Genomic DNA, 19456 nt, shown 5'->3' on the forward strand with positions numbered 1-19456 from the left:
AGGCTGTGCTATCGAGCCAACCACACTTTGCAATATCCCCAGAATTGCACCTTTCCTGTACTACTTGCCCATTAGACATAACAGTCATACAGTCATGAGTCCGACACCCTACCCAAACCCTAACCGCACGCGAACGCCGTTAGTTTTAATGTCGGGAGCCACGGGTGATTTTTAACCCGCAGCATGGATTAGTTTTAACCTGCAGCATGGATTAGTTTTAACCTGCAGCATGGATTAGTTTTAACCTGCAGCATGGATTAGTTTTAACCTGCAGCATGGATTAGTTTTAACCTGCAGCATGGATTAGTTTTAACCTGCAGCATGGATTCGTTTTAACCTGCAGCGCATGTCGGTAGTGACAGTGTTGTGGGACTAATGACTGTAGGACTGTTGGTATGTCTAACCAACGTATATGCACCCCATTACACCTCAAAATGTATCAATAATATGATCTATTAAATCACATTACCCACACTGTACATAATTTGGTGTTCATATATTCGAACGGGTAAGGGCTAGTACATCAAAGACATTAAAAAATATTCATCAAGAATCATAAGTAAGCTAAGAACCTAACATCGGTGTAACAGTATACAGTAATATCTGTACAATGAAACTATGAGTATACACTATAGAGTGCTATATCTGCATACAGTACATCTAAATTACAGAAGATGAGCCTTTGCATATGCCTGTATAAGGTCATCGAGGCTAGGGCAAGTGCTATGGCAAGTGCTACATGGGCTAAGATGGAGTCTGAAGAGGTGGGTTTTCAGACTACGGCAGAAGATTGGGAGTGAGTCTGTAATTCTGATTGCAATGGGAAGTTCATTCCATAGTTTTGGAGCCAGAAGGGAGCGTTGGGGTGCAGTACTTAGTTTAGACAGTTTTTGGTTTAGACTAGTCATTGGTTAGACCAGTCAGTCCTACAACTACAACCTATCTCAAACCCTCACCCTAAACCTAACCTCCCACGGGGCAGCACACCTAAACCTAACCTCAACCCATGTCTAACGAATGACTAGTCTAAACTAAGTATGCACCCCTTGGTCACAATGGATGTTGAGTCTTTATAAACTAATATCGATCACACTGATGGGTTTGACGTTTCTTTCTTGCTGACATAGTTTGCCACTATAGCCTACTGATTTTAATATTGATCTTACAAACTGGATCATTCATAATAATGTCTTCATGTTCACAGACGAAATATACAAACAGTCCTTTGGGTTCCTGCTTCTCTCCAAATTACACCTGTCTGTACCTGGGCTATTGGGAGAATATTTGTGCTAAACCCGGTCAAACGTTTTTATCATTGTAGGCCTATTATTTCAATGGAACTGAAATACAATTTCGATTTTCACAAATGTTTGAATTCTCTGAACCACAATATCAAACTTTCTATTGAATATTCTCAGACCAGTATCAACTTTTTGGATATCACTATCTCTAAAGACGCATTGGGCATTTTGCAGCTTTATTTGGTTACATTTTGTCTTTATTTCTTATTTTTCTGTATTGGTTACTTTTCTCATATTTTCTCATATATTTCATATTTCTCAGATTTGTGCATACCACACCATCAGTGTGTATGCACAAACACTTTTGTGGGTGTTGTGTGTTTTGTAAGTTTGTTGGTCCAGTTTTTCCCTGATGAAGACCGTGAGGGGTCGAAACATGTTGGCTTTTATGCAATAAACTTTGTTTTATATTTCACTTCCTCTCCTCCACATTTTTTGAGTGCTCGGATCTCTTTTTCTTATTTTGTTTTAAAAGTCTATATATTCCTGTTGATCCTAGAAGCATACACTTTCAAAACGTTTTTAATTCATTCATTCATTCAAGATACCACTGATGTCTAAATGTAGTTGTGTTCAACGTATCAGGAGTAGAGACTACCCCCTCTGCTTATCTCGGTCTCTCCCATCCTTCTAACTTCTCTATTTTCTTTCCTCTGTCGGAGCAGAGGCGACAGAACGCTATAGCGAGCTTAGCAACCGTGGTCGTCAGGCTCCCGGGACTACACTCCCACCCTGAGTGTTGTCCGCTACCTTGGGCTCCTCAGCAACACACATACATATTTTGTACAATAAAAACTGTTTAGCTTGAGCAGAAGGTGTGGTATCTTACTAGTGAAATAGGATATCGGTTCTCTCAATCCCAGTTTTTGGTCACAAATTGGATGTTGAGTCTTTATACACATTTTATACACTAATATCGAATGCAATAATGGGTTTTTTCTTTCTGATAGAGATAGTTTGCCACCACTGATTTTATTATTGATCTTACAAAGTGGATCATTCATCATAATGTTTTCATGTTCACCGACTAAATGTACAAACAGTGTAGGCCTATTGGTGTTCCTTTGGGTTACTACCTCTCGAAATTATGCGCGTCTGTACCTGGGCTATTGGCAGAAGAGATTTGTCCAAACCCGGAACGGAAATACAACTGTTGGAGTTTTACAATTATGTTTATTAATTCTCTAAATTGCAAAATCAAACTTTCTGACAGTGGGATCAACTTTTTGGATCCCACTGTCTATTAAAGACGCATTGTGCATTTTACATATACTACCATTTACCACTTCTCGGAACATGCTACTTAGAGCTGATTCCTTATTTGTGGAAATGATGTTTTCAACACACAAGCACACATGTTTTATGTACAGTAGATAGGACAAAATGCTGTCTATAAGGGATCGGTTGGCAGAACACATAGGCAGTGTTGCACTAATAACGTACCCGTAACCCCTAGCTAGACCACTTCAAGGTTGTCCAATAAAGTAATACTATTTTTTTGGTAACCACAAGGTTGCCAGTTCGAACCCGGGCTCCCCCAGAGTTAGTGTCGAAGTTTCCTTGAGCAAGCGACTCTGTCTGAACCCCACCTATTTGCTCCCGATGTGCAGGTTGGTGCCTTGCATGGTTTCCGCTGCCATCGGTGTATGAATGTGTGTGTGAATGGGTGAATGTAATGCACAATATATGTAAAGCGCCTTGGATAAAGGCTTTATATAAATGCACCATTTACAGGAATAGAACACGTCCAACCTCTAACCAGAGGAGGAGATATCGTCTCGAAAAACTAAATCAACAGTCAGTGGCGTAAATGTTATGTACCTTAGCCTGCTCAAGTACTGTAGGCTACTTAAGTAACATTTTGAGGTACTTTTACTTTACTGGAGTAATTTCTAGTTTCCAATAGTTTTTCAAATATGTTTTACTCCACTACAGTAATAGCACAATATTCTTATCACCCCTGTCAGGTGATAAGAAGCGGCCTGCTCACCCCTCACGCATTTAAGGAAACATGAGCTCATTTCGGGGCTCTACCCAGGTTAGCATGAGGGAGAGTAGCGACCAGGATTACAGTTTAGAAAATTGGTACCTTGTGAGAAATGGGTTACAAAAATCGTGGGATAAAACTTTAGAGAAAAAAACAACAACATAGAAGCACTTATGTCAATGTTCAACTTAAAATAATTGATATAAATATTTGTGTAAATCTCTGTGGGAAAAATGAATGGCAGATTTGTCAGCGGTGCCATAAAACCAAGCCTACTTCTATGCTATGCCCAAACAGACACATTATTATAGGCTAAACGTTTTTGGTGAAATAAGAAATATTATAGTTTTGTTTTGGATCATTTTTTTTTCTTCATGAAAACTTAAAAAAACCCCACACACATAGGCCATTACTTTGCAAATAGTTTTGTGTAAGATTGTTTTCTCCCCACATTCCTCTATTGAAACAGCTGGCCTGCATGGCAAATTAAAAATAATTCGATAGATTGGAATCAAGTTGCTTTGCAACCATTGTTCCGCTTTAAGACCAATTAATGATCCCATTTGTTCGTTTCCCACATTTAGGTATGGGACGCGCAGACTCAGAGTAATATAGTAAGAGAGTGGCGACACTAGCGTTGACTCCCATTGTAACAATGGAATGCGGAAGTGCTCATTCTATCTCATTGGGGATAGTTCCAGCCATAGGAGCAATATTTGGAACTATAGCCCATAGGCACCCGCTTTGCGGCGAGATCAAAGCTACTCTACACTCTGGGGACGCGTGTTGTGTTAGCTTGAAGACCTGTTCCACTTCCAGCTGAGTGTTGTTGTATTTACAATGGTGTAATAATGTAATTACACCACTCTGAGTCTGATCTGTTCTTGTCGGTAAGAGATAGTGGGTGGAGAGTCCAATCCACTTTCGAAACGTCACCAAAAAAGCAGGAAGAAAGAGAAGTGGGAAGTGAAAGTACATTTGAGTGCGGGCGGGATCCAAACAAACCCTCGAAAACAAGTGATTATGTAATGTTTTTAATGCGGAATCCGGATTTATATTCGTCGCCTGCTGTTATTCGCGCAGGCTAGTAGAATAATACAATTAAAGCTTAATATTGTAATTGTAAACAGAAAGTATACCGCGGCTCCAAATGGACCCGTTGGATTTTTTCGAGGAGGGACAACTTCTAGAATTCCTCCACCGCAACAAGACAGAAATCTCCTTCATGGAGAAACCACACACGTTCATCATGCAGCTCAGGGATCACAACCTGATACGAGAGGACAAATACAAGGTGAGATCAGATGTTGAATCCAGTAGTTCGTACGTTAACTTCCTATAGTCAGATCATGTGTAGCCTACTCGTAAATAATAAAACAAACTCCGCAGCCATGTGAGCCAGGACCGCACAGCAGCGCCTGCGCGTAAACTACTCTTGTGCAGAGAGAGACTTGTACTATACTTATAGTTAGTTGTCTTGCTAGCCCTGAAACATGACTGCCATGATAATCATCATGATAATCATCATTATCATGGCAGTCATGTTTCAGGGCTATTGTCTTGCAGACATGGTTTGTTCGTCTCTGATGGTGTAGCAGGACCAGCCGTTTTCGTCGAAATACAAACCATATTGGCTATAGGCATATACTGTAGTCTGTATACTGTCTGGACTCTGGTGTAAAAATATTATAATCGAAATTGAAATCTGGGTTATGGTTGGTAGTTGGACAGATTCTCCCCCCCCCCCCCTTCCAAATAGGTTCCCAGATTGGTTCATAACAAGTAAAAAATAAATACAATTTAAATAAAAAAATAACTTGTTGTTTAGGACTATATTATTAGTGATACAGTACATCTATCATAATTCTATACAATACTACTCCTGTGTAATGTGTGTGCAGAAGTTGATTCGTATGAAGAGAGACAACATGAACAGTGGCCTCTACGACGAACTGGACTGGCTGGAGCAACACACACCACAGCACATTCGACTGTTCTGGGAATGTGTATTTAAGGAGAGCATCCTCAGCCGCTACCCGAAACTACTTATGCTGCGGAACAGCCTCATGGATGGTCAGTTCTGTCTACACGTGATGATTATATGAAAACTGAAGATCAGTGATTTTCAACCCTTTTCACGTCCAAGGCCCATTATTTAGTCAGCATTTGAGCCGCGGACGAACCACCATTTGATGACGTTTAGCCTCTCAGACCCAAAACTAAAGAACGTTTTGTTATCGTTGACACACAATTCCATGCTGTGTGTTGGCAAACATTGATCAAAATAACAATTCTTCTAACATTCTCTAATTGTGTAAATTGTGTAAATTAAGTAACGAAGAAGTTTAACAATAATGTAACTCTTGCGAGCGTAAAGAGTTAAATATCTATAAGGGTCCATTTGGTTACCAACTCTACGTCATTTAGCTGGGGACCCCCTCAAGGTCCCCGAACCACTGGTTGAAAACCACTGCTGAAGATGATGATGATGATATTAATGATAGTAGCGCATCATGTTATTTCTTCCATACTTCTCCATCTCCTCATCTGTACTGTACATGCAGGCTCCTTCCAGTTTTGCAAACTACCGCAGAAGGTGGAAAAAGTAGAGAAGAAGGAGGCTCCGAAAGGTGGAGAGGAGGAAGAAGAGGAGGAGGAGGAGGAGGGGACGAGAGAAAGGAAACGAGGGAAAAAGCAGAGGAAGAGGCAGAGAAGTGGAAGTGTACCTGGTGAGGAGGAACAGCCAGGAACATCTAAGTCATCCACCCCAGCACAGAGGAAGAGGAAGAAGCCAACCTATAGTAAATACACCCCTTTGCCCATTACACTATAACACACTCACTGCTAAGTAAGGGATAATGTCTCAGAGATTAAAATAGGGTGCATTTTGCATCCCAAAACGCAGTTTATAGTTAAGGGACGCAATAAAACAACGACCTCTGCATCCACGGGATGCACTACTACTGTACTACTGTACTGTTTTTTATTCTAGTTTATTTCGCTAGCTTTAGTTATAATAATAATTTCTTCTTCTGTTTTCTACATTAATATAACCACATTATAATCATATAAAATGAAATGGGAGTTAAATGCTGCAATTTGTAAAAAATGGCAAAATATGACTCCTAACGTTGTTGAAGTGGGAAAAATGTCCCTGGGACTCATCTAAAAGACCATCCCTGCATCCCGGGACTCATTACATTGAAAACCTATTTAAATCACTGCTATCTGCCTAGGTGGTCATTGTCGGGAGATAATTCACAGACAGGGGGTTTAACCACCGGTGCAAATTATCCTGCTTATTATAATACATAAATTAATAAATTGACCCAAAACATAACAAAATTAGCAATTTCCTTGCTTGCTGTAATGGAAGTATAGCATAAGTGTCGCGCTGGCCCGCGTCTGCTCAGCTGCAGCACAGTCGGAAGTGAGTTGGTCAAATAGAATCCGTTTCCGGGTACTGCTTCGTCTATCTCTCGCTCAAATGTTTTCAAAAACATTTTTGAGAGCAATGTTTAGCTGTAAATGACATTGTGTGTGTGTTTACATGGATGTCATGTTGGAAACAGCAGAAAATCAAGCGGGGCACAGCAGATGCAACGAGGGTTTGAACTTTGATTAGGCATCGGTCTGTTATAGAGCGGAGCGGCCATTATCCAGAAATAACAGACCACTGAATTCAGCGATTGACCACTCAGAATCAAGCAATAAAATACCATAGGATCTTGTACTGTATTATGCAAGGAATAATTCCTTTCAGGATGTTTAAACACCTCGACTTCGTCTCAGTATTTATACATCCTGATGGTCATTATTTTTAAACAACTACCGCCGCGCCATACATTATTCTCCCGCTTAAAGTTATTACACGGCTACGGCTATGGACCCAAAAGTAACGACAAAATGAAGTATTTCCTTGCTTAATATGGTAATGATTTGAAAGTATTGCATAAGTGTGGCGCTGGCCGTCTGTCCAGCTGCAGCACAGTCACCTCGGAAAACAAGGAAGTGAGTTGATCAAATAGATTTACATTTACGGTTACTGCATCGTCTATTTCTCGCTTCAAATGTTTTTAAAAACATTCTTGAGAGCAACGTTTAGTTGTAAAGGGCATGGTTTGTTTGTTTACGTGTGATGTCTCTTTTCTTACAGGGGTCCGTGGATTATTTCCTTATTTTCCTAATGTAGCACGAAATGAGTTTGAGAAATCCCAGGCAAAGTCCATCATTTATTCAAATAAGGCATCTTCCATAGTTACATCAGGTTACCAGCATAACAAAGTCATCTTTCCATAGTATAGCACATTAAGGCCAGGCCAAGCCTGTCCGTCATGGTCTTCCTCCGTTCTCTCAGTCCCTCCGTTCTAACTCCCAGTTATTCTGCTGTGTCCCCCATGCTTTAATTCACAAACAGCGCATATAGTGTGTGTGTGTGTGTGTGTGTGTGTGTGTGTGTGTGTGTGTGTGTGTGTGTGTGTGTGTGTGTGTGTGTGTGTGTGTGTGTGTGTGTGTGTGTGTGAAAGATCCCCAACTGTGACAGTCACTGTAGTACTAATAAAATGCATAGAGACAAACTGTAGCCTTCTACCCTAAAAAATGGCTCTGGTCAACCAGGATAGCCCCAGGTGGTCTATTTTATAATATCAGATCAAAGATCACTTTGGCAAGAAGTCAAAGAGTAAACCTACAATTTGGAATGACTGTCTCTCAGCCAGAGATTGGCTTCCTGCCTGTGGCACAAATAGACCATCAGTTCTAGGCAGTCACAGTTAAATGAAGTCAGAGGAGAAATACAGAGTTAAAGTTACATGTACAATTATGACTAACCATGTAGTTATTAATTCATAAGTTGGATACAGCATCAAATCCAAGCAGTGCGCAGCCAGTTTTTGATTAGACAGTGGTCTGTGATAGAGCGGAGTGGTCATTATCAAGAAATAATAACACACCGCTGAATTCAGCAATTGTCGGTGTCATGCAGACATACGAAAATAGCTGGTCCGACGTTTTGTGAGCCTGTTAAATCTGCTATTTTATGTATTTTTTAAAATATTTTATTTCATTAAAATATTGTATTTCGTTTATAATTAATAATAATAAGAACACAGAAGGGGTGGTCACGTGGTCAAATATAGCTGAGACATGGATATGAAGAATATACCCCAAAGAAAGTAATACATTCCAAATGTATCAGCCAGGAAGACAATGTAGCATAAGTTAAAATGCTCATGCATTTGTGAACTTTCATGTAAAATCTTTGCACCGTGTGGTACTGGTCTTACATTTACACCATGCTGTACCTACAACAAATTTCTACAAAGAAATATGTACCGGTAAATCCCCTCTTATTACACTAGGTGGTGCACTTTAACTATAAACGACATTTGTATCTCAAAACATTGACATCACGGTCTGCCTGATTCTACTAAAAGCCTAAACTTGAATGATTTCACTTTAAAACACTTTTGGGTTCACATTAACATCTATAGTCTGGCTTTTGCGTTTTCCCCAGACAGTTTTTAAGTTGCTTGATTTAATATTTAGATGTTTAATATTGATTTGATCAGACAGTCTTAAAACTAAATCTGAACCATGTTAGACTCATTTAAAACGCTCATCCTTGTTTCTGGTGACTGATACTGTCCTACTGTAGATGTTTTAAAGTGAATTACCCCTTCAATATCAAGTATAAGCCTGGGTCCAGTTCCAGAGCAAGAACATGTCAAAACCCCTCTTTTGCGTTCATTGTCCAGGTTCACCTCTGAAGAAGGGAGATAAGAAGGACATCTGGACTTGGGCCCTCTATAAGGTCCAGATCCCAGTCACCTGTGGAGACAAAGAGGGGATGCTGAACAGAGCCAAGCTGGCTAAAGGTAAGCAGTGGTGTTGATTTGAGGATATCAAGTAGTAATTCATATTGAGACTGTTTCCTTCCACTTAACAATTTACAATTTACAATTTAGGCATTTAGCAGACGCTCTTAATCCAGAGCGACTTACATTAGGCAGGAACAAAAGTATGGGAATACATCACATATATAAAATGCATTTATCAAGAAACATGCGTAAGCTAAGAACGTAACTAGAACATATCTATATAATGACACTATACATATATACTATACTATGCTATACATATGTAGGCTACTATGATGTGCTATGACTATATACAATGCAATTATTGTGCTGTCTACATGACATGCTATAAGTCTGTTTCAAATGCTATCTAAGTCTAAAAAGTGCTATCTAAGGGGGTAGGATAAGTGCTATGGGCCATGATGGAGTCTGAAAAGGTGGGTCTTCAGACTACGGCGGAAGATTGGGAGTGATGCCGCAGTTCTGACTGCGGCATACTGCGGAATACTAGATGTTCAGAAATGAGCGATGAGTTGCTTATCACCATGGCATGATGTCATGTCATTTTCGGTGGTCACCTTATCACCTAAAATTGGAGTATGAATAGGCCTTTAACCTCGCAGACCCAAAACGAAAATTCAGAAATACCAGGTTCAACTTCCCTCTCTGCAAGAGAGAAGCTGTGAAGTATTGTCAGTGGTTCTCAACCAGTGGTCCGGGGACCACCAGTGGTCCTTGAGGGAGTTCCGGGTGGTCCCCAGCTAAATGATCGAGAGGTGGTAACCAAATTGACCCTTATTAGATCTTTAACTCTTGAGAGCGTACAATGAAACCAAATGGACCCGTACGGGTCCATTTGGTTTCATTTGACTCTCCCAAGAGTTAAATTATTGTTAAAGGGGCATTCCACTCATTTTCAACATTTTACTATGTCATTAATGTACCTTAGAGCTGTTGTGTGGAAATAATAAAAAGTTCCCCCATTCTGTGTTTCGTAGAACTAGAGGTCTGAAAAAAATCATTAACATGGTGAAACACATCTTGATGATGTCATCAAGATGTGTTTCACCATGTTAATGATTTTTTTCATAATTACAGTTCTAGGAAACACAGAATGGGGGGGACTTTTTTACAGCTCTAAGGTACATTAATGACATAGTAAAATGTTGAAAATGGGTGTTTTTCCCCTTTAAACATCTGCAGCATTACTTAATTTTCAATACAGCATGGAATTGTGACAAAACAAAATCTTATCCAACGATATATTTTTTTCCCCCGTTTTTGTTCTGCGAGGTTAAATACTCCATTTTTAGTAGATATGGTGACCACCGAAAACGACATGACATGCCGCGGTGATAACTCACCGCTCACCCCAGCACATCTCTCTTGTTTTTACTAACCACTATTTCGGTGGTCACCTTAGCACCTAAAACTGGAGTATGAATATGCCTTACACCTCACCAAATGGTGGTCTGTGGCTCAAATGCCAAATCAATAATGGGCCGTAAGGGTTGAAAACCACTGATATACAGGACTTTTTTTTGCTATTTGACATTCAGCAAAGTATATGGGCTTTAAGTGGTTAACCCATTTTGGGCGGGAACCCCTTTTGGTGTTAGGTAAATGGTAAATGGTGCATTTATATAGCGCCTTTATCCAAGGCGCTTTACATAGATTGTGCATTACATTCACCCATTCATACACCGATTGCGGCGGAAGCCATGCAAGGTACCAACCAGCACATCGGGAGCAATTTGGGGTTCAGTGTCTTGCCCAAGGACACTTCGACATGTAGACAGGAGGAGCCGGGATTCGAACCGCCGACCCATGGATCATTGGACGACCTGCTCTACCTCCTGAGCCACAGCATTATGTTATGCTTTAGCTATTGAAAAATAGCAGATCTACAAGCTCGTAGCGCGCCACTCGGTGGCGTGCTATGAGCTTGTAGATCTGCTATTTTTGAAAAATCGAAGAACGACTGACATTTTTAGAATCTGATCTCAGGTCAAAATGGGTTAAGAAAGACCACCTAATAGAAATCAGTTACAATATTGTTGTTTATTTCTGCTGCAGGCGAGAAGTGCATTGTTGTGCAGAACCAGTGGTTTACCCCCTCTGGGTTTGAGGAGTATGGTGGGAGGAAGGCCTACAAGAACTGGAAGCTTAGCATCCGATGCATGAAGACCCCCTTGAGCAAGCTCCTACAGGTTTGGAATGGAACACAAATGTATCATACAGGGCTCCAGACTAACTTTTTCACAGGTAGCACTGGTGCCACCTACCTTTTCATTTGGTAGCGCCACCACAAATTAGGTAGCACCATTTTTGTCTTTGTATAGCGTGGTATTAATACATAATCTTATCATGCCCCCACATCGGGCGCCATTTATTTATGTAGTGGTTTCCACCATAAGGTTTGAATCATAAAACCCCCTACAACGGTCACTGTGTAAAAAACAGCAACCTACCTGGTTATACTTCAAAACACTGTAGATGGTTTCAACCCACCACAAAGTCACTCAGTCAATAAAGGCAATATTTATATTCCACACACAGAAAGTCAGTTTAAGGTTTTGTGTTGAAAATTAAATGCAGTCCAAACCTTTTGGATTAATAAAGTGACAATTTGTACAATATCTCCATTACCATTATCCAAATGAATTCCTTATAATATTTTTACATTTTGGAAAAAATCTTTTGCAATGTGAAATGCCACCAAATTCTTAATCCTTTTCTTTATGGGCCAACTTGTGAAAGCTGCATGCTTTTATTGTGAAGGCAAAAGTTTCTGAATGCTCTCAGAGCCTGCATATCTCCGCGTGCTGAAAATAGCTGATCTACAAGCTCACAACGCGCCGCGGACGCGACGCGTTGTGAGCTTGTAGATCAGCTATTTTCAGCACGGAACACGAAGAATAAATCGGGCATCAGGGAGATTAATGTATTTTGTTGGCCGATCATCATGTATGGACGTATGGTATGGACACTACCTCCTCGATGCAAACATAACAAGCTTTGGAAGCTATTTTTCGTGGCACATTTCGTGGCACATGTTTAATCAAACAACACGTTTACTAAGTTTCACTCAGTGTTTGGGTCGGGAGTCGGCTGTCTGTGTATTTCATGACTGATCATCATGCAGTTAGATATGCGCGCTGCGCGCTCCAGTGATATTGTACAGCTGAGAAAGATTAGTTAATTTGTGTCGGATAAGCTGCGTTCAGACCTGAATATATATTCGCCTCGGTTCGTCCAGTTTGTACCGCGGCAGGTCGCGCCGCGCCCGTTTGCGCAATTCTCGTCTTTGAATTGACTTTGTATGTAATCGCGCCGCTCTGACCATCCAAGTCTGAAGGGTTTATTTGTGGGTTTTCGTGAACGATCGTTCTTTGAACACTGGGCGTCAGGCGAACGTCCAATGTTTTCAATCAATGGAACGGGCAAGCACTGCAGGATGTTTTTTTCCCCTCCACTCATCATTCCAGCAAGTCGCACCTGTGCGACCTCATTACATTTTAAGTATCACCCTTAATAAATTAAGTCGCATATGCGACCTAATATGTCGCACGCTGGAGCCCTGGATAGCTTACATGCAAATGATAGGCTAGTCATGTTCTCACCTCTTCAAGTCGTATACCTCCTCACAAGACTTTTTGTTTTGTTTTTTGTTCTCACCATGTGTCAGGATGGACACCTGACATGTCCAGGCTACAAAGGAACGAGAACAAAGGTATACGAAAATATTACCGCTGATAATAGTTTATTAGTTTTTGTTGAGTGGTGCAAACCACTCCAATAACCAACTTTGTCTGTATGTTTGTGTACCTGTACCTGTACCTGTCCGTGCACAGGTGAGCATGGTTGCTATGGTTAGTGTGTGACGTCAGACCACAGCTGATCAGACTATATAAGACCTTGCACCACTCAGTTCACACGGGTGTGATTTGTTATTGTTGTTGTGGTTATTATTATTTGCAAACACATTTTGTCTGTATTGTATCCCTGTTTTGTGTTATGCTAACGCTGCCCATTACTAATTACTTTGTTTTCCTTTCTTTCCACTGCTAGACCAAGAAGTCACTGTTTCCTCCCGTTGAATTGGAAGGTTTGTTAAGCTGTAAATTTGTTAACCTGATGAGTTTTATTATTGTACTTTATCATTTATTCGACCTGTTTGATCACGTCATCACAACAACTGTAGGTTTCGAATGGTAACCCCAGTTCTTTGACTATTCGGTTTCGGCTCTAAAATCGAGGGAGAGCGAGTGCATTTTCCGGCAGCGGCATCAGCCGCGGAGTCTCCGCCAATTGCCGACAACACCAGTGTTTCTCAGCGGCATCAGTCTGACACCCTTCCCCAAACCATAACCCTAACCGCAAGCACAACGCGACGCGTGTCGGACCAATGCACTGCCGCGGAAACGAGCGGCAATGTCATAATCCCCCCACCTTCCCCGGCAGATGCCGACCCTCCCCCCCGCCAGCGCCGCGGCTGTTATCGGCAGGGAATTTGTCAATTGGCTGTGACGGTGCCGAACGCACCGACACTGCCGCGAAACGGAGCGCCGGTGGAGTGTCATAATCCCCCCACCTCCCCCGGCAGCGCCGTGTCTGATTGCCGCTGCCGGAGAATGCTCCTTCCGCTAAAATCAACCGAATACCGAATATGCATTTGTTTCGCCACTATTCGGTGGCCGAATATTCGGTGCATCCCTAGTTTGATTTCTCCGCGGTGCCTACAGCTTACTCCAATGAACACAATAGGCTGTGTTTGCAGGAGGGAAGCTGGTGGAGGTATTACATCTGTACTCTTTTACACATGCACACAGCAGTGTTACACTACACTCCTGCTCCAGAAATGCAACTTGTAGCTATCTCTGCTATGACTTACTACGTAATGTAGGATGGCTGTTGGTTCGATGTGTGATGGATTACAAGGGCTGCGTATCTCTGCTATTTCAGTGTCAAGTTCACCGTCAGACAGTGGACTTGAGAATGAGGGAGATGAAGACGATGAGGAGGACCTAACAGATGCAGGTACTTTGATTGATTGATTTAAATATTTATTAACAGTTTGCAGAATTACAGTACTACAGTACAGTACTACATCGCAGAACACTAAACATGGGTTATTTTCACCCGGGCGATTATATATTTTTAAAATTTTCATAATGTTGTTGATCTCTGAGGTGGGTGGGTCTTTCAGTACCTTCATGATGCTCAGTGACATCATAATGTTGCTGATGTCTGAGGTGGGTGGGTCTTTCAGTACCTTCATGATGCTCAGTGACGTCATAGAAGGCAGGTTTGTTTCCCTGCCCACATCCCTGGATTTCACCCGTGTTAAGTGATAGTGTGATAGAGAATAATCCCATTCACCCACAATGGACTTTTTTTGTTTTTGTTTTGTTTTTCTTCACTGGACCATTCTCACCTGTCATAGGAATGAGTGGACCAAAGGAGAAGTTCCCAGCTCCATTACTTTTTACTTTTCTTTTTTTAGGAATAGTTTTAAAATAATATGCCCATATTTGTTTTTGCCAATTTTGCTCTATTTTTCGTTTTTTTTGTGAAAAGTCATGATGAAATATTAAAGAAGAGTAGCTCAAGTTGCCATGTATTGCTGTACTTCAATATATTTTGATGAGGCATTTTTTTAAGGAATATTTTACATACCTGTGTTTAGTGATCGTTCTAGAGTTAAATATGTTATAGCCGTAGTCGTAGTCCAAATGAGAAGGAAACCTTCACGCATGCACGCACACAGACACACACACACACACACACACACACACACACACACACGAGCGCCGACTTGTTTTTACAGTATTACAATTGCGCCAGGGGCAACTGCTCTGACTCATAGCCTATTGAAAGTAATAGTTTAGTCTTGTCTTTACTAGTGAAAGCTTATAAGTAAGGGATAATATCTGGCTAGGTGGTGATAATTCACCGCTGAATTCAGCGACTGACCAATCATTGATCAGAATCAAGCATTCAACCAAGCCATGTAATAAATGGTATTATTAAATATATGTTTCTTATAACAAAAGATGACTATATTTGAAGTACTCTGTGAATTTTGTCCCACCCTATAAATCATGTTGTGCAGGGTATAGCCTACCAGAGTGCAAGGTGTTATTTGGCAGGCAGAACTTGCAGTTGGGCTGGATTGCCTTTCATTATAAACTTGAGAACGCCTGCCAGCCAGTGTTCTTCTTCTCCCCAAAATGAAGTGGCCAGAGTGAAAGTACAAGCCAGCTATTGTCCTTTCTCCCCAATCAGAGAAGGATGCCTCTCGCAGCCGAGCAAGCCTCGAAAATGCCACTGCATTCGTGCCCATGGCGTCAACATCCACCCAAACCGCCGCACCTAGCGCCATTAAACAGGAAGTGAACCAGGAAGGACATACTGGTAAATACTGACGCTTACAGGAACACAACTTGTTCTGTTGTCCTGATAACCCTGCTGCTTTGGCCTGCTTTACAATTATACTGTTAGTTAATTCCGAGGTTTGATAGTCTCCACCAGGCCGAAGGGAAGGCATGGGGAGAGAGTATGTTTTGCACTCCGTCCGTCCGTGTGTGTCTGTCTGTGTCCGTCCGTCCGTTACCAGCTAATCTCCGCCACCGTTAACCTGGTCAATGCCAAACTTTGCACGCACACACACTCCCTAGATGCCAACGATGAACCTTTGCCCCAAATTTTCCAGAACGGCCTGTTATAGCGCCACCAGGAGGACGACTTTTGTAAAACACATTTTTTTATATTACTCCTCCAGATTCTGTCCAAAAATCCTGCAAATCGTTACACAGTATCTCTATAGTCATGTGCTCAAGTCCCATATTTCATATTCCATCCTAATTGGCTATAATTGGCTTTCAAAGTTTGCAGGATTGGCCCGTTTAGAACAAAAAGCGTCAAATCATGAGCGCATCATGCAATTTACGTGAGATCTTTCCCGCACTTTCCTACTAGGCTGAGGAATAAATCCCTCCCTTTTCACATTGGCCTGTTGGTTGGCCACCAACAGGTGGATTTTTGCAAAACACATTTTTGGAACAAAATGACTCAAATCATCCAATTGCCCTCAAAGGCGTAAGAAGAAATGGCACCCTTTTCACATTGGCCTATTATAGCGCCACCAGGAGGCCAGACCTGGCCTAGTGGAGACCTGTGCCACGAGGTTATAGCGCCACCAGGAGGCCAGACCTGGCCTAGTGGAGACCTGTGCCACGAGGTTATAGCGCCACCAGGAGGCTAGACCTGGCCTAGTGGAGACCTGTGCCCCGAGGATATATAGCGCCACCAGGAGGCCACAACCTGACCTGGCCTAGTGGAGACCTGTGCCACGAGGTTATAGCGCCACCAGGAGGCCAGACCTGGCCTAGTGGAGACCTGTGCCACGAGGTTATAGCGCCACCAGGAGGCCAGACCTGGCCTAGTGGCCTGTGCCACGAGGTTATAGCGCCACCAGGAGGCCAGACCTGGCCTAGTGACCTGTGCCACGAGGTTATAGCGCCACCAGGAGGCCAGACCTGGCCTAGTGGAGACCTGTGCCACGAGGTTATAGCGCCACCAGGAGGCCAGACCTGGCCTAGTGGAGACCTGTGCCACGAGGTTATAGCGCCACCAGGAGGCCAGACCTGGCCTAGTGGAGACCTGTGCCACGAGGTTATAGCGCCACCAGGAGGCCAGACCTGGCCTAGTGGCCTGTGCCACGAGGTTATAGCGCCACCAGGAGGCCAGACCTGGCCTAGTGACCTGTGCCACGAGGTTATAGCGCCACCAGGAGGCCAGACCTGGCCTAGTGGAGACCTGTGCCACGAGGTTATAGCGCCACCAGGAGGCCAGACCTGGCCTAGTGGAGACCTGTGCCACGAGGTTATAGCGCCACCAGGAGGCCAGACCTGGCCTAGTGGCCTGTGCCACGAGGTTATAGCGCCACCAGGAGGCCAGACCTGGCCTAGTGACCTGTGCCACGAGGTTATAGCGCCACCAGGAGGCCAGACCTGGCCTAGTGGAGACCTGTGCCACGAGGTTATAGCACCACCAGGAGGCCAGACCTGGCCTAGTGGAGACCTGTGCCCCGAGGATATATAGCGCCACCAGGAGGCCTGACCTGGCCTAGTGGAGACCTGTGCCCCGAGGATATATAGCGCCACCAGGAGGCCAGACCTGGCCTAGTGGAGACCTGTGCCACGAGGTTATAGCGCCACCAGGAGGCCAGACCTGGCCTAGTGGCCTGTGCCACGAGGTTCTAGCGCCACCAGGAGGCCAGACCTGGCCTAGTGACCTGTGCCACGAGGTTATAGCGCCACCAGGAGGCCAGACCTGGCCTAGTGGAGACCTGTGCCACGAGGTTATAGCACCACCAGGAGGCCAGACCTGGCCTAGTGGAGACCTGTGCCCCGAGGATATATAGCGCCACCAGGAGGCCAGACCTGGCCTAGTGGAGACCTGTGCCACGAGGTTATAGCGCCACCAGGAGGCCAGACCTGGCCTAGTGGAGACCTGTGCCACGAGGTTATAGCGCCACCAGGAGGCCAGACCTGGCCTAGTGGAGACCTGTGCCACGAGGTTATAGCGCCACCAGGAGGCCAGACCTGGCCTAGTGGAGACCTGTGCCACAAGGTTATAGCGCCACCAGGAGGCCAGACCTGGCTTGTGGAGACCTGTGCCCCGAGGATATATAGCGCCACCAGGAGGCCAGACCTGGCCTAGTGGAGACCTGTGCCACGAGGTTATAGCGCCACCAGGAGGCCAGACCTGGCCTAGTGGCCTGTGCCACGAGGTTATAGCGCCACCAGGAGGCCAGACCTGGCCTAGTGGAGACCTGTGCCACGAGGTTATAGCGCCACCAGGAGGCCAGACCTGGCCTAGTGGAGACCTGTGCCACGAGGTTATAGCGCCACCAGGAGGCCAGACCTGGCCTAGTGGAGACCTGTGCCACGAGGTTATAGCGCCACCAGGAGGCCAGACCTGGCCTAGTGGAGACCTGTGCCACGAGGTTATAGCGCCACCAGGAGGCCAGACCTGACCTGGCCTAGTGGAGACCTGTGCCACGAGGTTATAGCGCCACCAGGAGGCCAGACCTGGCCTAGTGGAGACCTGTGCCACGAGGTTATAGCGCCACCAGGAGGCCAGACCTGGCCTAGTGGAGACCTGTGCCACGAGGGGCACTTTTTCTAGTTATCGATTTGATTCTCACAGTCTGTTTATACTCCTTCTCTACTACTTTTGAAGAAAAAGAAAATCCTTCGAATGTGTTTCATATGTTGTATCCTAAAAAAGAAAACCACTCGGGTAAAGCATGGCCATATTTCCATGTGTGTGTGTCACGTGCACACATGGGAGAGAGGGAACAGTGCAGTTGTTTGTCACCAAGGTGTCTAGACTCACCCACACTAGGTGATTGTACGTGCAGTGCTGCTGCACAGGTATTGATCAGGCCCGTCCAGAGTCCAAACCCTGGCGTGTGTGTATGAGTTCCTGAATCCCAGGAAACGTCTTGCGCTTTGATAAATTGAGCAGAAGTGATGCTCGTCCCTGTTCGCAAGACTGCGGGATGGTTCATCATGTGCAAATTAGTTGAGCGCGTATTGAGGCCCATCCATATAGCTACCGGTAAATGAAGAGTTTCATTATACATTTCTGTCAAAGAAACACGCACGCACACACGCTCTTCCAGAAGAAGGGGGGAGGGATTAAGAAAGTTGCCTGGCTGTCAATCAGACTCCGAGTGGCCAATAGAGAGGCGTCTTAAATCTTTCAGCATAGGACCCGCCCTCAGACATCTCACCCCCAGACAAAAATAAATGCTTGCTGTTTTAATTAGCTGTCATTCCAAATAATTTTTGCTTTCTTTTTTTCTCTCTCAAATCTAACACCATATAAATGTGTCTACCTGCAGGTGAAGGAGACCAAGAGGAACCAGGTCCCAGCCGCCATGACACTGTTGACAAGAGAGTCTTCAATGTTAAATGTGGAGCCATGAATGGCACATTACACAAACATCGATTTGCATCAGGTGTGTGTGTGTGTGTGTGTGTGTGTGTGTGTGTGTGTGTGTGTGTGTGTGTGTGTGTGTGTGTGTGTGTGTGTGTGTGTGTGTGTGTGTGTGTGTGTGTGTGTGTGTGTGTGTGTGTGTGTGTGTGTGTGTGTGTACTGTGGAGAAATGCAACACATCACATTCAACACATCACTCACGTTCAACATGCAAACAGAACGTTATTGTTCATCAGTGTGGATGCTCACATTATTATCCTTGTAGTTATCTTATCCTTCTCATTGTGGACGGCCCTTAA

General features: G+C 43.8%; 1 protein-coding gene across 1 annotated transcript in view; it reads left to right on the top strand.

Moving 5' to 3' along the window:
* Positions 1-4285: 4285 nt before the first annotated feature.
* LOC306936193 (uncharacterized protein) overlaps positions 4286-19456 on the top strand; it is a 28608-nt gene continuing 13437 nt past the window's right edge. Inside the window, exons 1-10 of the mRNA XM_079519684.1 lie at positions 4286-4582; positions 5190-5361; positions 5853-6089; positions 9045-9164; positions 11223-11356; positions 12835-12879; positions 13218-13254; positions 14112-14186; positions 15435-15563; positions 19063-19179. Of these exons, the coding sequence (XP_079375810.1) occupies positions 4439-4582; positions 5190-5361; positions 5853-6089; positions 9045-9164; positions 11223-11356; positions 12835-12879; positions 13218-13254; positions 14112-14186; positions 15435-15563; positions 19063-19179 (1210 nt within the window). The 5' untranslated portion in view covers positions 4286-4438. The remainder of the gene's footprint in view (positions 4583-5189; positions 5362-5852; positions 6090-9044; positions 9165-11222; positions 11357-12834; positions 12880-13217; positions 13255-14111; positions 14187-15434; positions 15564-19062; positions 19180-19456) is intronic.

The sequence above is a fragment of the Electrona antarctica genome (assembly GCF_951216825.1).
Source record: "Electrona antarctica genome assembly, chromosome: 14".
Lineage (NCBI taxonomy): Eukaryota > Metazoa > Chordata > Actinopteri > Myctophiformes > Myctophidae > Electrona > Electrona antarctica.